Source organism: Rattus norvegicus, chromosome 14, assembly GCF_021556685.1.
Source record: "Rattus norvegicus strain SHRSP/BbbUtx chromosome 14, alternate assembly SHRSP_T2T, whole genome shotgun sequence".
NCBI lineage: Eukaryota > Metazoa > Chordata > Mammalia > Rodentia > Muridae > Rattus > Rattus norvegicus.
Window position 1 is genome coordinate 11,582,128 of NC_141547.1, and position 21,841 is coordinate 11,603,968.

General features: G+C 41.0%; 1 protein-coding gene across 1 annotated transcript in view; it reads left to right on the forward strand.

The window, feature by feature from the left end:
- The window catches only part of Antxr2 (ANTXR cell adhesion molecule 2), a 141,742-nt gene that overhangs the window by 81,372 nt on the left and 38,529 nt on the right, over positions 1–21,841 (forward strand). Inside the window, 2 exon segments of the mRNA NM_001398916.1 lie at positions 2,139–2,303; positions 2,539–2,619. Of these exon segments, the coding sequence (NP_001385845.1) occupies positions 2,139–2,303; positions 2,539–2,619 (246 nt within the window).

A 21,841-nucleotide genomic window follows, 5' to 3' on the forward strand; every position in this document is an offset into this window, starting at 1 on the left:
GCCTCCATTACTGAAGGCCATGAGTATAGTCATCAGAGCCTGAGCATACCACACTGGATGAAAAATCCAGTTTAACCAGCTTTTACTTTTTTTTTTCTTTTTTCTTTTTTTCGGAGCTGGGGACCGAACCCAGGGCCTTGCGCTTGCTAGGTAAGCGCTCTACCACTGAGCTAAATCCCCAACCCCGCTTTTACTTTTTTTTATGGTTCCAGTGATATTCGAGTCTAATTATCACAATATCTATGGTTTTAACTATGAATGCTAGGCTAAGGAGCTATTTGTGTTAAATCTACTTTTTCTAAATGACTCGAAATTTTATCTGCTTACTGCTCTATTCTGGATTGTTTCTCTGAGTTGAATTCACTAAACAATCTGTCTCTCATTTTCTCTTGCTTTATTCTATAAAGTTGTGATGTTACAGCTGCACGCAATGAATACTGGTTTTAGAGTTTTAAATTCAATTATGTCCAAAGATTTTATTCCCAGCGTTAGCTTATTGAGGCAAAGACTGATTTGAAAAAAATATATATTTTTTTTAAAGAAAGCTCCACTATCTAGCTCTAAAAGGTTTAGTATGTTGCAAACAGATTTAACAACTTCATAATGCACTTTCTTGTCACTGGTCACATTGAAAGATACAAACATATAAAACTCAACAGTATCCACTTGAAATGGAAAACCAGTTTAAAGTTGTACTTAACAAGGGGTAGTAATGGTAAAAATATCTAAATGGCGTTGTCAAAAAGCTGTGCTTTACCATTTCCTCTCATGAAAAGTAGCCTGCCATCTTCTTACTCAGCAGTTCTGGTTAGTAGCTTTGGACTTCTCTCCGTGACACGGCCTAACAGTGCATGGCAGCATGTATTGGGTTTGTCTGCCTTTCTCTTCGTACACTCTACCTGTTATCTCTGTCCTCTTTGGTAATGTCCTGGGATTCTCGCACTGCTCCTGCCTGGATAAACTGCTCCAGAGACCACTCCCCAGTCATACATTGTCGGTCTCCTCTTTGGCTCTTCTCTTCTGTTTACTGAAAAGTCAAGGAAAACAATAACCCAAATCCCCATTGGTTTTCATCAATACCAAGACTTCCCAGAGAATGAAATTACCTAAAATCTGTGGGATTCCATAACTGTCTGTGTTTCCCTCCCCATCCCAGCCAAACAATTTTTCCCAATTCATGTCTCTCAATTAGGAATTTGCTTATTAAATGACAGTATTCACTCAGATGAGCTAAAGAACTCAAGACAGAAAGCTATCTGGCAAGTAAATTGTTGTAACTGGGAATTTATACTTTGCAAATCAGCTAAATATTATGAAATCATAATTTTCAGAAAGATTAATTATGTTTATGTAATATAAATTCATTCAACTCAAAAAATCCTGTAAAACTTAATTCACTTATTTCTTATTGCTTATCTCCAAATCTTTACCCTGGACAGTGCATACCACACCTGTGGTGGCTTTGCGTGCATGGCTTAAATTATGGCGTAGTTCCCTCCTCTGGAACAGAAACAAATAATATCTATTTCTCTGCGTTTTTAGGGATTGAATAAACATGGATGCGCTGAATAAAGGCTATCATTACCATCTTTGTGTCCCTTGTGGTAGAACTGAGCCACACAGTCTTGCATAAACCACAAATTGTCTCCTTATTTGAAGTGGTATAAAGACCGCTGCACCAAATTTAACTGATGTCATGATTTCCAAGAGTTAGTTTGTACTAGGGTCATACTATTATAATAAAGAATGACGACGAAGCAGGAAGGAAGATACTTGGACTGTCCTGTTGGGCCAGCCCAGTCTAATGGTCTAGCTCCAGGACCCTGTGAGAGACCTTGTCTTAAAGTACAGGACGAGGGGCACCTGAGGAATTGACATCTGAGGTTGACCTCTGGCACACACACACATACACACACACACACACACACACTTGAGCATGCACATATAGACCACCACAGACAGGAAAATCATAATAATGAGTGACAAGGAACCCATTAAAACTCAAAAAAAGGGAACTGGAATTAGTGTACCAATTTATCTTCTTACATTGGACTGGTGCATCCAAGAACCGTGGACCACATAAGAACCTGCTTCTCTGGGACACTTTGTTTGACAGCAGCGCCTCCTTCATTTTAAAGGTCCGCTGGGGAGATAAGGGTTCTACGGAGGAAGGCGCAAGGCTAGAGAAAGCAAAAAATGCGGTGGTGATGATCCCTGAAGAAGAGATACCTGTCCCATCGAGACCACCTCGACCCAAACCCACACACCAGGCACCTCAGACAAAGTGGTACACGCCAATTAAGGTATGTTCCAGAGTTGTGTGTGCTATAGCTGAAACCTAATGGGAACTTAGCTTTTAGAATTTCTCCTGTCCCCGGAGGAAGACTAAGGCCCATAAAACCGCAGACATCCATTTTTATGCTCTAGCGACCGCATATTTTCTTAGCACAAGAGCCTTTGAGTTTTTAAATGTATTTACTTGGTTAATTGATTAATGTAATGAAGCTACCCAAGTTTACAAGTCCAATATCTCTTTAGGGTCGTCTGGATGCACTCTGGGCATTGATCTTGAAGCAGTACGACCGGGTGTCCTTGATGAGACCCCAGGAAGGCGATGAGGTACGTGATTTCTTGAGAAAGTTGGTGGGGGGCGGAGCATATAACGGAAGTAATTTAAAACTTCCTGTTAGCATGTGGGGTAGAATTGATGCTGACGGCTACACGTTCTTGTTACACTGGGTGCTTGTCTAACTGTGTTTTTTAGGATGCACTTTTCAAGCCAATTTCATACCACTGCCTTTCCAGATAATTAAGTAAAGTCATAAGCACGCTCATTGCTTCGGTATTTGACTTTGAAGACATGTGTTCTGAGTTATCTCCCCTTGGAAGAAACAGACAGGGAATTAGCATCTGAAGTCTTTCTTCTAGCATTTGTAGCAATGGGATCTGGGGAAAACACCTCAGAAACGTTTTCTTTAGATATAAACCTGTTACCTGCCTTCGATAGTTGCAGCAGTCACAGTCTAGTTTCTGAAATAGGTCAAGGTGCCCTGAGGGCTTGAAGCTCTGTAGAAATCTGTAATAGTGATATTTAGATACATATCCTTACCGGTGTGTGTAGGCATGGTTTTTCCTTACTTCAAGCTCTCATTCCAGAAATCTGTTTAGAATTACTCTGTTCTTAGTAGTTTTCCTAATAATTTGCACTGCTTCCTGGTGCTACAATTTTAGGAAAATTGTTCAAAGCTTCCTCCTAGGTCTGGTTGAAGGACCAGTGCTGTTCAGGAAAGCTAGCAGGCTGCTTTCCTGGTGTGAGTGCGACCCTTCCTTTTCTACTGAGGAGAATGCCAGGCACATCTCGGAGGTGTTTTGGCTTTGACATTTAGGTCTGACACTCTGCTCTTTAAAGCTATGGAGTTATCAGTCAAATTAGTATTTGTGCTCTAAAGCCACGAGAAGACGCATTTGGCATTAGCGAGCTTTTAACTTGGTGGTTAAAAGTTTAAAGGAATTTTAAATTTGTATTGTTATGTTTATTTATTTATTTAATCAGCCTAGGAACATTTTGAACTTTCTGAGGTCAGCCAGTTAGGGTACACGACTTGAGAGTATGCAGCTGAACGTTCTCCCATGAGGCCGGTACCCTTTCCTATGACCACTGGGAGAGAGAACTATGTGCCATCCTCTTCTATAGCCAGGCCATTGGCAGATTATCAATAGAAACTTCCTTTATATGGAAATTCATGCGCCAGGGTAAATTCAGATGTGGGTTGGAGTTCCGGTTCTGGAGCCGGGAGTAACGCTTCTTCCTCTCAGGCACACTGGTGTTTCACTTCCTCACGTACAGGGATTTGCATGCCTCATCTCAGCGTGCTCTGCACCACATCAGATGCCCGTTTGCATGTTTAATAAGTTCCATCTTGTTAAGTGCTGAGTATTGAGTAAATACTGAGGATTGTGGGTGGGTTGAAATTTCAGTTCTCTTCCTAAAATTTCATGTGCTCTTTAAACTATTAAGGAAAGGTTTGGATATTTGTACTCTAAAATCCACCAATTAAACCCGATTAAACTGAGTTATACATTAAACCCTGACTAAATTTACCTATACATAGTTCATGTAAATATGAACTTTACTTATGTGTATGAGATCTTCATTGTCATCTGATTATCATTTTGCTCTAAAATTTTGCTTTCCAATAAACCATCCTATTAAATGTTAGGATCTCTGTTTCAGCACGGATAAGTATGGTAAATTCCTCTTGAAACAGTTTGGCTATCATATCAACTAACCCATTGGAACGAATGTTACCTGACATTAAGGTTAATATTTTTTTTAAAGAAAAAACAGTATTTATCAATTTGTAAGTTGGCGTCATTACTAATTTTATTTTCCTATGTCTCCTGTGGTCGTTAACCTTTGAATGCACACCTATACACAAACACATTTGTTTACATTGGTCTATGAAGTATTTGTGTTGGGTACAGAAGTGGGTGGGTGGGAGAGAGAAAGAGAGAGAGACAGAGAGAGAGAGAGAGAGAGAGAGAGAGAGAGAGAGAGAGAGAGAGAGAGAGAGAGAGAGAGAGAGAGAGATTGTAAAACATTTTGCTCACTTTCAGCATTAGGAAGGCAGGCCAGGATTTAGATGACTGTGCTCATTTACATCGTCAGGGCATAAATAATACCTTTTCATCTGGATACTAAAGAGTGGCATCCTCCCAGGGTGGACTGCGAGGCTGACTGTAAGCTGCATGACAGATAATAAGGCACAGGTTTTCTCAGGGCCTGACTAATGGCTCCAAGGAACACAACCCCAGTCTACCCAGCAGCTTGTTTTGTGCTTTGGAAAACAGCCTTGTCATTTCAGTAGGAACAGTTTATTGCCGATTCTGCCTCTGGAGAGCTCTGTCTGATAAACAAACCGGAGAGCTCAGCACTGCAGCGGGTCCCGCAGGTGGGGCGGCGAGCCCTTCACGGTGCCTTTGGAGCCAAAACTGTGTTGGGGCGCTGTGGCCGCAGGGCTCCCGGACTGAGCTCTGCGCGGCCCGGGGGTCCTTGATGCTGAAGCTGGGGCTGGCGCGCATAGTATCAAAGCGGCGGTCGGGGCGGGCGGGCTCCCTGCGCGGGGCTGCGGGCGGGCGGGCGCGGGCTTTGATGCGGGCACCGGGTCCTGGGAGTCGCGGGTTTCGCGGCCAGGTGCGAGCTAGCAGGTTGTCCCGACATCTGCTGGTGGCCGGGGCGGCCGATTGTCAGCGGAGGAAGTTGAGAGCGGCAGGACCGTTTTGGTCTCGCGCGCGCTGCCTGGAGGCCCCAAACTCCAAAGGTAGGAGCGGGGTGGACACAGCTGCGCTCCCAAACTTGCCTGAGGCACAAATAGGAGATCTAATGCAGTTTGACTCCGCGGCGGTGGGGAGACAGGACAGAGAGCCACTTCAGAGACAACTTACCGCTTGCAACATCTGCCGCCAAGTTTCCAGGGAGTGACAGGGGACAGCAGGTACAGATCGAAGTCTCTGCACAAACAACCTCCATTCCGCCCTGGACTCTTTTGAAGGGTCTCCATCAAACAGGCTGGGGTCCGCAGCAGGAATTTGTTTGGTTTTTCAAAGCAGTGTGTGTGTGTGTGTGTGTGTGTGTGTGTGTGTGTGTGTTTTCTCCTTCAACAACAAGGTAATTTATAAATGATGCATTACCATGCGTCCTCTTTTTTCCCCCCTATGAAAAGAGAGTTAGAGAAGCAGAAGGGCAAAGAAGAAAGAAAACAGGACAACTGCAGCACTAGTCTGGAGTTGTTCCACAAACCAATTAAAATCTCCAAAGACCTTCTCGACCGTGTTTGAGGTTATGCTAACCTTCAAACGCTCCTCATTCACCGCTGAGCAGACAGCAACTTACACACACGACGCAAGAATCCCAGAATATGCCTGAGGTACACGGACTTCTGCTTGCACCCCATGTTCTATGGAGTTAATCTCACAGATGTGAAATTCAAGGTTCTCTTTTCAAAAAAAAAATTACTGGTTTGGCTTTCTTGGTGGTGGTCCCTCTCCCACCCTCCAGGAAAACAAAACCATCTAGAAAACTGAATTCACTTCAGTCTGTCAGGACTCTGTCCCTGCAGTACCTCAAAATAAGAAGGCTTTTTTTTCCTCTTGCGAGGAGAACACCTCTTCTATTACCTGCATTTAGCTGAGAAAATAATTAATCAATTAGTTTAATTTTTACCAAAACAAAATAGCAAAAAACCAAACCAAACCAAACCAAAACAAAACAACCCCCAAAACCCTCATATTAGCGCACAGGTGTATATTTATACAGTGGCAACCGGATGGGCTAAAACACTAGCCTGAAAAGTCAAGGCTGCGCTCCCCTGGGATTTACCCATGATGCAGTGAGGTGGCTGCATGATCATCCTGAGAGGAAAGCGAGCAGTCATATCAATGTGTGCTTTGGAGCAAAGGATTGGCGAAGGAGCAGTCAAGGAGCAGGGCCTGGGGGTAGAAGCTGGAGTTGGCAGTGCCGTCATAGCACATGTGTATATAGTGAGGCCTAAGAAAAGCCAGCCCTCCTATGTGGAGGACACTTATAAATTATACAGCCGGCCTCTATATTGCTTGAAATGACTCATGTCCACACGGATAGAACATCATTCTTCCACTCTTTAAAAGTTCATAGCAAAGAAAAGACAGGATGCATCAAGATCCTAGGGCGCTCAGGTTTATTTCGAAGGCATCAAGAGAGCTTTGTAACTGTAGAGGCCAATGGCTGAAGCTCACTTCCGGTTTATAGCTCCAGTTGCGGGTTTACGTCCATACCCCTATTACTCCTGCTCCTGAGTTCTCACGCCCAAACAAGCAGGCCCTTTTTGAATGTCACCTTCATCAATGACCCTGGCGTTTTTAAGTGCCACTATGAGCTGCCCTGCGTTTATGAGTCACACAGTGTTCACCACGGTTTAGTCCCTCCATCCGCAAACTGACCGATGCTTCACATCAGGGCTACCCACACCACCCGCTTTTGTTGTCCACCATGTTGGCGGCACAAACCTCCTGTGGGTTTTCTTAGAAGACTGATCATTCACTTTAATGATTCTATATTTATGATATTTTCAGTGTACTGTGAATGACTTCGGGCTTTGGAATAAATTTGCCAAAGTCTTAAACTTAAAAATGTATATTTTGGGGCTGGGGATTTAGCTCAGTGGTAGAGCGCTTACCTAGGAAGTGCAAGGCCCTGGGTTCGGTCCCCAGCTCCGAAAAAAAGAACCAAAAAAAATGTATATTTTATCCTGAGCTTCTCAATAATATTATTAGCTATTGTCATCTTTTCAATGACTGCCTTCGAATGCTTTGATTTAAAAATCAGTGTATGTATTTTGAAGCATATGGGTGAGCTTTATAATAGATTTTATGGGCTCCAGAAAAACCTCCTATTTTAGCCTGAGCTGATCCTACCTATCACAATACACTCATACTTTGATAAACTTCTTTTAGTATTTAAAATGAAAATATGGAGAAAGTCCAAAACTGTTAAGAAAAAAACAACCCTAAACTGATTATCATCTAAGACATCTACAATTAATTATTGTCCTTTAGGCCAATTAAGATCTGATAAACACTTCCCAGAGAGCACTGCCAGCCAGCTCTTTGCCCCTCAGGTAAGCTTAGCATCTTGCTTCTTCATTATTTCTTGCTGACCAGCCCACTCCGTGTGGACTGTGTGGACATCGGATTACTATAGACTTCTAGGGTTAGAGAACCTCTCAGGGGCTCCTCTCTGGAGGAGACCGATTCTCTCTTTCTCAGCAGCCGTTGGTCACTGATAGCTCTTCGTCGAGGTGTGGGGCCTTGTGAGATTCTCCCCCATCTACACTGGCGTTTCAGCTGGGGCTGCCATGCTGCAGGTCTTGTTTAGGTGAACGAAGAGCTGAGATTTTTATGGGTACAACTTCCCTGTCCAACCTTTAAACTCAGGACATCTTTAAAAGTGCTATGTCATCCTCTCTCGCTTTTCTTTTCTAGGTCATACATTTTTTAATTGGATATTTTATTTATTTACATTTCAAATGTTATCCCCTTTCCCGGTCTCCCTTCTGGAAACCCTTTATCTCATTACCCCTGCCCCTGCTTCTAGGAGGGTGCCTCCCCCAACTCCCACCTCTCCGCCCTGCCATCCAGCGTGCATATAGGGGTTTTGCCTGCATGCATACCTATGTGCTACATCTGTCCAGTGCTGGTAAAGGTAAGAACAAGACATCAGATCACCCGGAAGTTGAGTTAAACACAGTTGTAAGTCATGACGTAGGTGCTGGGAACGACGTCTGGGTCCTCTGGAAGAGCAGTTAGTGCTCATAACTGCTGAGCCAACTCTCCAGACTCCATTTCGCCCTCTTAATAGACAGAAGTACCTACCTTTGGTTGATACTTGTTCGAATGATAAAATTTCTACTAGAATCATCCTGGCCATGAGCTTGCTATTATGATGGCAACATTGACGGCTACAATGTTGTGTGTCTGTATAGATGGGTGTGCGTTTACACTGTAGTTACAGAAATGTTTGCAGTACCTTGGAATACATTTGCTTTTTATAAAAGTTACCAGCTAATGACTCTCGCACCGGAAGTTAACATTCACAAAGAATGTTCTTTGGGTACCATTTCTTAGCTTGAATTCACCTCTGAATTATGCAATAAACAGGCATGTGTTATTTCATTCTGGTTTCCTGAAGTAAGTTACAGGATATGCAAGACATAATTAGCATAAATTACTAAGATAGATGAATTTTTTCAAAGAACCTATATATAGTAATTAGATATTTAATGAGCACTTTAATAATTAACAAAGAAAATTATTTTTAGCACAAACACCTCTTTTTAGATCAATACATTGCTTTTTTAGAAATATAAATTTTCTTTCATCTATAAGCTCTGGCACAGTGAAAGAATGCAAATTTTTTTTTAAAAAAATGCAAGAGTCAGTCTTCCCCAGGGAAGAACACACCAATTGGCCATTCAACTCCAATTAGTCAGCCCTGAAAACATATAGACTAGCAATGGTCTGAGCAGGTTATATTTAGTAATATATACAGGAGTATATACAGAAATATATACAGGAGTACATACAGGAATATATATAGGCATATATACAGGAATATATACAGGAGTACATACAGGAATATATACAGGAGTACATACAGGAATATATACAGGAGTACATACAGGAATATATACAGGAGTACATATGGGATTATATAAAGGAGTATATACAGGAATATATACAGGAGTATATACAGGAGTATATACAGAAATAAATACAGGAGTATATACAGGAATATATATACAGGAGTATATACAGGAATATATACAGGCATATATACAGAAATAAACACAGGAGTGTATACAGGAATATATACAGAAGTATATACAGAAATAAATACAGGAGTATATATAGGAATATATACAGGAGTATATACAGGAATATATACAGGAGTACATACAGGAATATATTCAGGGTTACATACAGGAATATATACAGGGGTATTTACAGGAGTACATACAGGAATATATACAAGAATATAATGTATCATATACATATACATTTATGTATATATTTACCTGTACGCATGTTATAGCAGTTAAATTTTTAAAAAGACCATTAATATGAAAGAAAGGTCGGGGTTTATATGGAAGAGTTTGAACGAGAAGGGAGAAATGTAATCATGTTATATTGTCAAAAACAAAGCAAAATCACTTTCTAAAAGAGGCCAAAAGTTGACCTCAGTTTTCCAGGGTGGAGCACATTGTTTTCATAAGCCCAGTCTGCGCTTACGTGGGATCATATTGAGAACATCAACAAACACATCATCCCTCTGGGGACAGAAATAGCCTCACGGATTTACAATTTAACATTCCCCTCTGCCTTTAGAAATGCTAAATACAATCTTTTAAAAGCAGGATTTATTTATTTTACCTGCATGTGTACAAGTGTATGTGTGCGTGTGTGTGCGCGTGCGCCTGAGTGTATGTATGTGTAGCATAGGCATGCACGGGACAGTAGAGCCGGAAGAAGTCGGTAGATCCCCTGTAACGGGACTGGCCAGCAGGTGTGAGCCATCATGGGGACTGGATCAGGCTCCTCTGCAAGAGTGGGAAGTGCTCTTAACTGCTGAGCCACCACCATCGGTGTTTAATCTTGATATCGTATTTATTATAAAGGAGAAAATACACCTCCACTCAGTCACTTCACAACTTTTATAACATAAAATTGTATTTTTACCATGTTCACTATTCGATTTTTACTTTGGAGCTCAGAGTGCAATCTAAAGAGAAAGAAAGTATTTTGAAATAGGTTACTTACTCTTTTTAAAAGAATGCATTATGATTGTGACTTGAGCCCTGCCAGGTGCCCAATTACAAGTTTAATGTAAAAAAAAAAAAAAAAAACCTCAGCAAAGTTGTTGAGCAGGAAGTGTTTATCGCTCTGTCCTTTTCCTTCCTTTCCCAGGGACAGAATCTTGCCCTGGAGGTATGGAATGCCTACACTCACTATGTAGGTCTTGAACTTGCAGCAATCATCCTGCTTCTGCCTCCTGCATGCTGGACGACAAGCGTTGTGCCAGCATGCTTGGGTGTATTCTGATTCTCAAAATACGTGCTACCCATTTCAGCGCATTCTATAGATACATGCGTTTCAGATCTCGCTTACTCTGCTAAATACTTTAAGGATTATTACTTTTATTTTTGAGAGTATAATATGGTTACAGTCTCCACTTCCATTGTCTTCCTCCAAATCCTTCCCCATACTCCTTTTGCTCTCTTTCAAATTCATGGCCTCTTTTTCATTAATTGTTACACACACATGTCTATACACATGCAGTCCAAAATGTAAACCTGTTCAGTCTGCCTGGTGGTGCTTGTATGAATGTTTTCAGTTCCTAGCATTTGGCGTTGTGTGCTTTTATGCTGAGCACTTGATACTGTGAGCTGTTCACTGGGGAAGAGTATTTCTCCCATTCCTTCATTGCCTGAAGTTCTTTGTTAAATGCCTTCTGTTTCACTTTTATTTACAAGTAAAACCTAAGATCTCTGATAATGTATACATATAATCTCTTAGTAATTTAACCTTTAAACATTTTTCCACATTTACATTTCCACTATTTTTACTTTGAATAAAATTCAATGTCCAATAATTATTTTGAAACTGATATGATTTTCTTATGTAAAAATAATTTACTTTTCAACCAAGCAAACAGCACAGACACACACAGACACAGACACAGACACAGACACACAGACACACACACACACACACACACACACAGACACACACACATACCCTAATACCCTTAAATTTGTTTACAATTTCATTTCTTCTGGTTTTGAAATAATAATTCCTTTTAATCGATTATATGAAGTTATCTTTGTTTCTCCTTATGCTTTTCAAAAACAACGAAATTGAATATTCAAACCCAATTCAAGTTAATTTTACTCTTTGATGTACTTCGTGTATTTCTGTTCCCAGATCAATCACAATAGTTGGCAGAAGTAATACATTTCCTACACTTTAGATTCACATGATATTTCTTAGCAAGCTGGTTAATGTTGCGCATGCTAAATATGTAACTTACAAATATATATATTTCATAGACATACACATACACCTACATGAAATTTATACTTCATAATTTGGTTGATTACTAGGCATATTTTGTTTTAAATAAAAAATTACGGATTTGAAAGAGGCTTTTAAAATAAGGCTGTTTCCTTCTTAAAATAAATGTTCTACTAAAGCTCTTCATGACACGAATGATTTCTTAGCAGTTTATTATAAATTCACTGTGTTTTATACCATAAGTTTAAAGTCTACCCGAGGGAGGATCAGACACACAAATAAATCCTCTTCGTATTTAATTGCCTACCCGAGTTAGGAAGTCTGCAGAGCATGGCGGTAGAATATTCATATAGGATGTTTATGTCCGCAGCATACCGACAAGAATTCTAGAGCATTAGGACAAAACGGCAACCAACAGATTGGGAAAAGATCTTTACCAATCCTATAACAGATAGAGGCCTTATATCCAAAATATACAAAGAACTCAAGAAGTTAGACCGCAGGGAAACAAATAACCCTATTAAAAAATGGGGTTCAGAGCTAAACAAAGAATTCACAGCTGAGGAATGCCGAATGGCTGAGAAACACCTAAAGAAATGTTCAACATCTTTAGTCATAAGGGAAATGCAAATCAAAACAACCCTGAGATTTCACCTCACACCAGTGAGAATGGCTAAGATCAAAAACTCAGGTGACAGCATATGCTGGCGAGGATGTGGAGAAAGAGGAACACTCCTCCATTGTTGGTGGGATTGCAGACTGGTAAAACCATTCTGGAAATCAGTCTGGAGGTTCCTCAGAAAATTGGACATTGAACTGCCTGAGGATCCAGCCATACCTCTCTTGGGCATATACCCAAAAGATGCCTCAACATATAAAAGAGACACGTGCTCCACTATGTTCATCGCAGCCTTATTTATAATAGCCAGAAACTGGAAAGAACCCAGATGCCCTTCAACAGAGGAATGGATACAGAAAATGTGGTACATCTACACAATGGAATATTACTCAGCTATCAAAAACAACGAGTTCATGAAATTCGTAGGCAAATGGTTGGAACTGGAAAATATCATCCTGAGTGAGCTAACCCACTCACAGAAAGACATACATGGTATGCACTCATTGATAAGTGGCTATTAGCCCAAATGCTTGAATTACCCTAGATCCCTAGAACAAAGGAAACTCAAGACGGATGATCAAAATGTGAATGCTTCACTCCTTCTTTAAATGAGGAAAAAGAATACCCTTGGCAGGGAAGGGAGAGGCAAAGATTAAAACACAGACTGAAGGAACACCCATTCAGAGCCTGCCCCACAGGTGGCCCATACATATACAGCCACCCAATTAGACAAGATGGATGAAGCAAAGAAGTGCAGACCGACAGGAGCCGGATGTAGATCGCTCCTGAGAGACACAGCCAGAATACAGCAAATACAGAGGCGAATGCCAGCAGCAAACCACTGAACTGAGAATAGGTCCCCCGTTGAAGGAATCAGAGAAAGAACTGGAAGAGCTTGAAGGTGCTCGAGACCCCAAAAGTACAACAATGTCAAGCAACCAGAGCTTCCAGGGACTAAGCCACTACCTAAAGACTATACATGGACTGACCCTGGACTCTGTCCCCATAGGTAGCAATGAATATCCTAGTAAGAGCACCAGTGGAAGGGGAAGCCCTGGGTCCTGCTAAGACTGAACCCCCAGTGAACTAGACTGGTTGGGGGAGGGTGGCAATGGGGGGAGGTTTGGGAGGGGAACACCCATAAGGAAGGGGAGGGGGGAGGGTGATGTTTGTCCGGAAACCGGGAAAGGGAATAACACTTGAAATGTATATAAGAAATACTCAGGTTAATAAAAAAAAAAAAAAAAAAAAGAGGATGGAAAAAAAAAAAAAAAGAATTCTAGAGCAAAGGCGCTTTCTCTCCAGTAGGGCCCTCTTTCACATCAATCCCTTCACAGCTCTTACGACCCTGGTGTGGTCCTAAGTTCGAATCCTTGGTCTATTTCTCTGCCCTCTCACCTTTTCTCTGGAGAGCATGGAGAAGCTCCCTGAGTAGTAATCACCATTAGGAGTACCATTCACGGACAGCTCTGCCCTCCCTCCCGACTTCCACCTACATGTCTGAGAGCTTATGTGATTTTCCGCTTGGATGCCCGGTTGTCATTGTGTGATCTGTGTTTAACTGGACTTAACCACATGACTCACGGAGGCCTTCAGACTTTAGTTATATAATTCTCTCAGTCGTTTGTACTATTCTTTAAGGCACCTCTAAGGAGAGACCCAGTAGACACAAACACACCTATGTGGTTCCTACGACGTCAGTAAGGAGCTGAAGCATTGGCCATTCGAAGTCTGGGTACAGAGTCCTAACACTCTGTTAGATGCATGAGGTAGATTTAATGCACAGAATTCTTTATAGAAATGTCACTTCTGGTTTTGTTGTACTTTATAAAAGTAAGCGATTGGGGAATGTATGTGTTAGACCCTAGTGATGTGTGAGAAATAGACCATTTGACTTTGTAGATTTAAATGTTTCTGTGATCATTACTTCTTATTTTACCGTCCCCCACTTTTCTGAAAATCCACTCCTGGGAATATGGAGACAAAGCAATTCTGATATTTGACAGGTTGGAATAATTTCTCATTAAGGTGTGGTAGAGAATAGCGGAACATAAAATGTTATTTTATGGAGCTAAGATTTGTTGATTTTTGTGTGGTGATCAATTGTAAGTTACAATTAACTCTGTTAAGCATTTTCCTGAATTATACAGATATGACACTATAATTTCCCTTTAGGTTGAATTCTGCATAGATGAAGGTTAGTTATTTTTATTAATTCCTTTTATTACAGTATGATTCTTTTTTCTTTTTTGCTTAAAGTAGCAGTTCTTTCTCTCTTTTTCCTAGAAAAGTTTTTCCAAGAAAAGTTTTCAGTGATTGAAAATGTTCCAGAAATGTATTAGTCCCTGCCTAACCATGGAGATTCTTGTCCATCTCCTAATTCCTCAATCACTCACCCAGAGGGCCAGCACGCAGCTTATGTGAGCTCTGTGTCTTCTTGTTCCAGTTTATAGAAACACTGGGTCTTCATGGTGAGACAGTTGACAGTCTAATTCAGATCCTACTGCCCAGAAAAATGGCTTAAACTGTCCTCCAAATCCAGATTTATGAACTAGTCCTAGGTCCTAACTAGATTAGTGCCTTTTCTATTAACTGCTAAGTAAGGCAGCTGTCTGAGCTGCTGGTTGTAAATTTGCTCAGGCTATTTTCTCTGACTCTGCTGCAAAAAGCAGCAGAGAACGGGGTCACAGTTTCCAGACCTCTGTTTTCACAGCCCAAACTGAGCCTGAAAGGGGCGATGGGAAGAGTTTGAGGAGGTGTAAAGGAGCGTTTGTTACCTTGAGGGAAAAGGGATGGCTCTCGTCATTAATCTTAATTAATTGCCAAGAATTTTAAATCTGAGTTATTAATACTGATGTTAAACCCTTAATTTGCCATTCATGCCTTGGTATCAAATAGTGTTTTATGAGATAAGAATTTTAGGAGGCAAAGAAATGTGTGTGTGTGTGTGTGTGTGTGTGTGTGTGTGCACGCACATGCATGCACTCATGTACGTAACTTATATTTTTTCCATTTATATCTTTCAAGTATTCACTTGGCTTAATATTCAGGCCTTCACCTTTTGACAGTTGCTGTGAGCCTGCAGTAATGATGGGCAAGTCACAATAAATCCAAATAAAAACTCGAGATACAGCAGTAGCAGTAAGTCTGAGTAACTGAGTAACGTGACTTCCGTGTTTACCTGCATACTAAGTAGCTCACTGATGTCAGGATGGATGTCAGATTGTGACAGAAGAATGAGACTCAGAGCTGGAATAAGGAACAGAAAAAGGACAGAAGAAAGCTGGTGAAGACATAGAAAAAAATAGTATCTCTCTGAACAAAATTCAAGAAATCAAAACATGACAAGCTTGTTTCAGTCACAGACAACAAGTGATGTAGTTTTAACCATTGCAGTCCTGATCGTATTTGAAGTAAACTAATTTATTCTTAAAACCCCCTCTCTCCTCCCCTTCTGAGGCTTAGCCTTAACTCTTAACTCTTATCCTTTAAGTCTGTGGCAGTCTTTTCAATGGGAAGTTATAGCTACTCATATTACTTATGAGGATTTGGAAGAATTTCCAAAAATGGCTTGGAAGTCTTCGAGGGAAAAATCTTTTAAAAATAGATAAGGCTATGAACTTCTGAGATAAGTTTTCAGGATTATACTACATGTTCTCCTTGTGTTTGGATAAAAAAATTAACCAGTGGCGCACTACATATATGTATATATATACATATATATGTATATATATATAGACATTCTACATTCTATATTATAATGTGTATGTGTATATATATAATTTATGGAATTATTGTAGCACCTAGACCTTGAGCTGATAGAAATGACTCAAACTTTAGAAGTAGGGTTTGTTCAGGGAATTGTTTATTATCAACAGATTTAGAGCCACAGATTAGACCTTGAGGTCTATGCTATTCTTTTGCAGTGTTTTCCTTCTTTTTATGAGCACTTTACGCGGCATGTAGGAAAAAAAGTACAGAAATGAACTACTCTATCTACTCTATTCATTCATCTGCCTGCTTAATGTGTATGCAGCAACCATTGCAGATGTAAAAGCCTGTGGATGCCAACAGTGTAGACTTAATTTACAGGTTCTGAAGAGCCCATGGGGGTGTGGAGTGGTCAGGAACAAGACACTACCAAGGAGGTTAGGACTCTGCTCTTGGAAGCCTCTCAGACTGTGGCGTGCAGAGGAAATGTTTTTTGTTTTTTTTTTCTCTGTAGCTCAGCCCCTGTGGATGGGTTCTGCTTCCATGTGCAGTCGTTCATTATGAATTAGTAGCAGAATGGCGTGAAGCTTGTGGTCCTGCAGCCCTGCTGCTTTAAGACTTCAGCCGATTCTTGTACAAAGCAACAGGCGATCTAGGCCTTTTTTAGAAGCCCCGGTTTTGCTTTATGAACCTGGAATATTGTGGATTCACAGTCATACACATTTCTTGGTGGTTAGAGGCCCCTTTCCTTGCTTCTTGGGGATACTTGGGTAGATCGTTAAGGCTGAGAATTTCAGTATTGCCGACTGCTCGTGTGAAAAGTGGTTGGGTATTTAGTAGAGGGAAAGCAGGCGTTACAATTCTTGAGGGAATTTACGGCTTTCTTTCCATAAGAAGGACTTAGAACCCCAGTTTAGCCAGCAGCTAAGTATCTATGACTTCTTTGGTTTATCTAATATTTTTTCAAGTGTTTTTTATTTTTTATTTTTTATTAAATTGGGTATTTCTTATTTACATTTCAAATGTTATTCCCTTTTCCGGTTTCCTGTCCATCAGCCCCCTAGCCCCTCCCTCTCCCCTTCTATATGGGTGTTCCCCTCCCCATTCTCCCCCCATTACCTCCCCACAACAATCCCCTGCACTGGGGGTCCAACCTTGGCAGGACCAGGGGCTTCCCCTTCCACTGGTGCCCCAACAAGGCTATTCTCTGCCACAGTTGGAGCCCTGGGTCAGTCCATGTACAGTCTTTGGGTAGTGGCTTAGTCCAATATTTTATCACATTTTTGTCTTAATTGTCTCAGAGTTAAACATGATATCTGTCCCATTTACGGATGGAAATATCAAGATTCCGATATTTAGCACATTCTTCATCTCACTGTTGGAAAGTAGTCAGGCTTAATCAAATCCGGACCCTTTGATTTCTAGTTCAACAAGTATAGTATATTTCCATACTGATTTTATTTGTTTGTTTTGTTTTAGTTTTGTTTTATTGTTGTGTAATCCAGGCTAGCTTTGAACTCGTGGCAGTCTTTCTGCCTCAGCCTCCTAGGTTTACAAGTGTATGCCACCACATCCAGTCCCAAGCCTTCATTTTACAAAACAATTATTTTGTATTCTGAACAACAGGCCGGATGAGGACCACTCTACAGGTGGGGAGGCGCATCTAAACGTTTGGTTTGATTTGAATTTGATTCTCCTGCCAACTAAATCATCATCATTGAGAAACTGCCTTTGTCGTGTATTCAGAATGCATGTGTGTTACTCCATGATATACCTATATGGTATTATTTAATTTGTGTTCATTGTTTAATAAAATTTGATGCATCCCAGTGGCAATGGACTACACAGAAAGTTCACAGGCGGCAGAGTAAAGAAGAGTTGGACCAAGTGGGGCTCAGCAGTTGTGTGATTCGATCTCTTTGACTTGGGTGTGCTCCCTACTTTTCATTCCGTGCCCCGGCAGAAAAGAGGGTGCAGGCTCCCAAGGGAGAAGGAGGGCTAGTGTATCCAGGAATCACAAGATACTTTCTAGGTAGGCACAGAAAACTGGGAGTTGGGAAGGAGGTTGTTAGAAGAAGGCAGAATTAGTGCAGGTTCTAACACCATAGGCAGCTGGAAAGATGACATTCTGGGGGGCCCAGGGGTGTGTCATTTCTATACTGTCACTGATTTGCATCAGTGTAACACAAGTTTTCTAATCCTGCTGGCCCTCCGGTTTTTCATTTGTGTAGAGTCTGAAAAGACCACGCACGCACGCACGCACGCACGCACGCACGCACGCACGCACGCACGCACGCACGCACGCACGCACGCACGCACGCACACAAGTTCACATACACCTCTTTCAGATGTGGATCTGAGCTTGTCTTTTTATTTTATTTTTTAAATCGAAAACTAAACAAGATAGCTCTATGAAAAAGGGCCCTTTCCTGTTTGGCACATGGGGTTGGGGATCCCTAAACCCTGTTCACCACCCCTCAGAAAGGAGGCTTTTAAGAGAATTTCCGTTAGCGAAATCCAGTTTACTATCAACAAATCTTTGTTTACAGTAACACATATTTACTTATAGTAATAAAGCATTTCCTATGCTATCCATGATTAAGAAAAAAATAAATAAACATTTTTTTCTCGCAACATATAAGCCTGAAAAATGGCATGCGCTCTTCATAATCTGCCAAAATCTGGTAAGCGACTCTCGCGAAGCCACAATTCTAGCTCCATGGTGGCCTTTATCTGCCACTGTTGTGCTTTAAGATAAATTGAAAAGAGCTACATATGGAAGGAAGTTAAGGGGATGGAGATTAGGAGACCTATATCGCTAATTGTACGCCAGCGTTCTATTTTTATAACGTCTCTCCTTCTTGATGATTTTCCTCTAAAAAAGAGAACCGAATATGTGATATTGGGTTATTACCACAGTTGCTGGATAGGCTGTGATAGTTTTTCACAGAAGGACACTAACATATCCCTGTCATACTGCTCTCCCGTCAGGCCACACTAAAATTGATTTTTTTTTCTTTCAAGCAGGGCTAACAATACTAGACAAATGTTAAATGAAAATCAATTGCTATGATTTAAATCAGATAAATACACTTCTTTTATTAAGTGGTCTTCCTCCATACAGCTAGCTAGATGACAGATAACATTCATGTGGCCTGTGACCTCTGGCCCCAGGTTTCAACTAAAACTCTCAGGAGAATGGCTTGCTTGTGATTTTATTCTTGCATCATGCTTACCTTACTGGTGATCATTTAGATGAAATGTGTAGTTTAGATTGTCAGTAGAAAAATACCAATCGACTATAATTCCCCAGACATTTAATGTGTTAAATACATATAAGGCCTCATTAAGAGTAGAATACAAAGAGGGTTTTATCAAGGTGTGAAACTTTAGTTTTAAGCAAGCCAACAATCTGAAATTCAGAAATTACCATGGCATTAAATGCAGGGAATGATAATCATATGTATGCAGAGGCACTGTGAAGGCTGAGTTCAGAGGTCACAACCCTAAGAAAGGACTTCGAGAAAGTTAGTCCAAGGACACGTTCCAAGGACATTAGCAAACACAGCCGTGGTGACCATGGTCATCATCACTGCTAAGAATCAAGGAGCTTAATCTCAGGAGTTTGTTGTGCCAGACAGATACTCTTTTGGGGGGACCTTACAGATATTATTTTAACTCTTAAAACAACTCACGGCAAAGGATCTTATCCATGTTTTAAAGCTAAAGCAGCCAAGGTGGGGGAAAGTCAGGTGAGTTTCCAAAGTCTTGCCAATGGGTATACAGTGAGATGAGTGAACTAGACTTCACCTGGGTGGGAAAAATGTAAAAAATGGATAAATTTTGATTTATATTTCAGAATGTATCATTTGCCTATACATAAATGAACCCAGTGGTTTGCTTCTCATTATTGTCCTATGCATTCAATTAAAAAAGTATAATGAGATGAAATTTAAAAACAATTAATTAAACAATCAATTAACAAATGAATGATAGGCCATAGTGAACTGTTTCTATAATGTACGATGCCCCACTACTAACTGTCAGACATCTGAGATAGAAACTTTAAGTGTCTTCACCTGTTATCCAGGTGTAAATATTTGGGCAAGAATATTGACTGTAGACTTTGGGATTACCTATGGGTATCTAAAGGGGTCACAAATCAAGATAAGACTTATGCATTTGCTTCTTTAGAAGGAATAGAATATAATAAATCAATAGGTTACTCGATATAGAGTGATCAAAATAGATGATTTGCTCCCAATCTAGAACTGCAGAGAAAGAAGGAAGAAGTCCACTTGCAGGCTTGGCTTTCCATCCCGGTTACAGTTTTCAAATAGCAAAGCTCTCAAGCTCACTCAGAGGAAATCCCTAAGTTTTTGTTCGGATAGTGGTTAGCAGCATCACGTAACTTATTTCTTATGATTCGTCCTTAAAATCTGCTTGTCAGAGTATTTCCTCATCATCGGAGACTTCGATTAAATTCACAATGAGTTTACAGCTTATTTACAAGGTCCATTCCTTCTGCAAATGTGGGCTCTCATTTTGACCTGAGGTGGAACTGATCGCACCTGTCAGATGTACCCCCGGATCTGTCTGATAACGGCGCACCCACCATTATCCTACAAAACTGTAAGTCTGACACGGTTACTAAAGGGTCCTTTCAGGTGTGTTCATGAAGAGGCCAACATACCATCAGCTACTCTTTTAAAGATGTATGTGAGAGTTCATGGTTGACCATAGGAATTCCAGTCTCCTCATTGGAGGATCAATCATTGATACACAACAATTAGAGTCCTGTGGTGAGCAGTCCATGTTTCTCCTATTCCATGGGTGGCCAAGAGTACCAAGTAATGGTACTCTTCCAGAACCTGTATTTTCAAGGAGCCACTTTGAAAATTTTTCACAGCATGGTATATAATGCTAATTATCATTGATGCTATTATTTTTGCTAAGGAAATACCTTTGTACTGGCTTATAGAAAACAGAATATAGAATGGCGTCCCCTGCTTCTAGGACGCCATTCTTGATGTTTTCTTGCATAGACACAATTGTATTAGTTTATCAGTAGCAATGATAAGATTGTTTAATCGTAGACACAAGAAAAAATATTTATGTCAGGCATGGTGGCTTATGTCTGTAATCCCAGAACTAAGGGGCTGAGGCAGAAGGATCATTGTGAGTTCATAGTCTGATTGGGTCACTCTGAGATTACTCAGTGGTTAGGAGCACTGACTGCTCTTGCACAGGACTTGGGTTCTCTCAGCACCCACGTGGCAGCTCGCAATGCACAGCTGTCTGGAACTTTAGTTCCAGGGAATCTAACACCCTTTTCTGGCCTTTGAGGGCACCAGGTATTTAAGTGCTGTACAAATGAACATCTCTCCATGAAAAGAAAGGACAGAGGAAAATAAAAAAAATTATTTACATCTTAAACTCAAGCCATTTTTGGTAAATACTTACTTTTCCTTTTCGTTACATAATCTGCTATTTTGTTTCCGTCTCTGATTCTCTCCAAGTGACTTTTGAGAGTGAGCCTGGAGCTCACCGATTTAACAAGGCTAGCTGTTCAGAAAGTGCAGGGGCCTCCCATCAGCCTACCCAGCTCCGGGGTAATGGAGAGACCTTCCATTTGCCTCCCCAGCTCTGGGGTGATGGGGGAACCCCCATCTGCTTCTCCAGCAGGAGGCCGATGGAAGGACTCCTGTCTGTCTCCCTAGTGTTGGGGTGAAGGAAGGGGCTTGGAGCACTGGGGAGGAGGTAGTGCCACTTCGCTCTGCTCTGCTTCTTAGGAAGACACATGGGGTTAAAACTCAGAACTGTAAGCCTGTGTGCAACCACTTTACCCCCTGAGATGCCTCCCCAGCCAGAAGTTCCTTTGTTTTGTTTCGTCTGTTTTTAGTT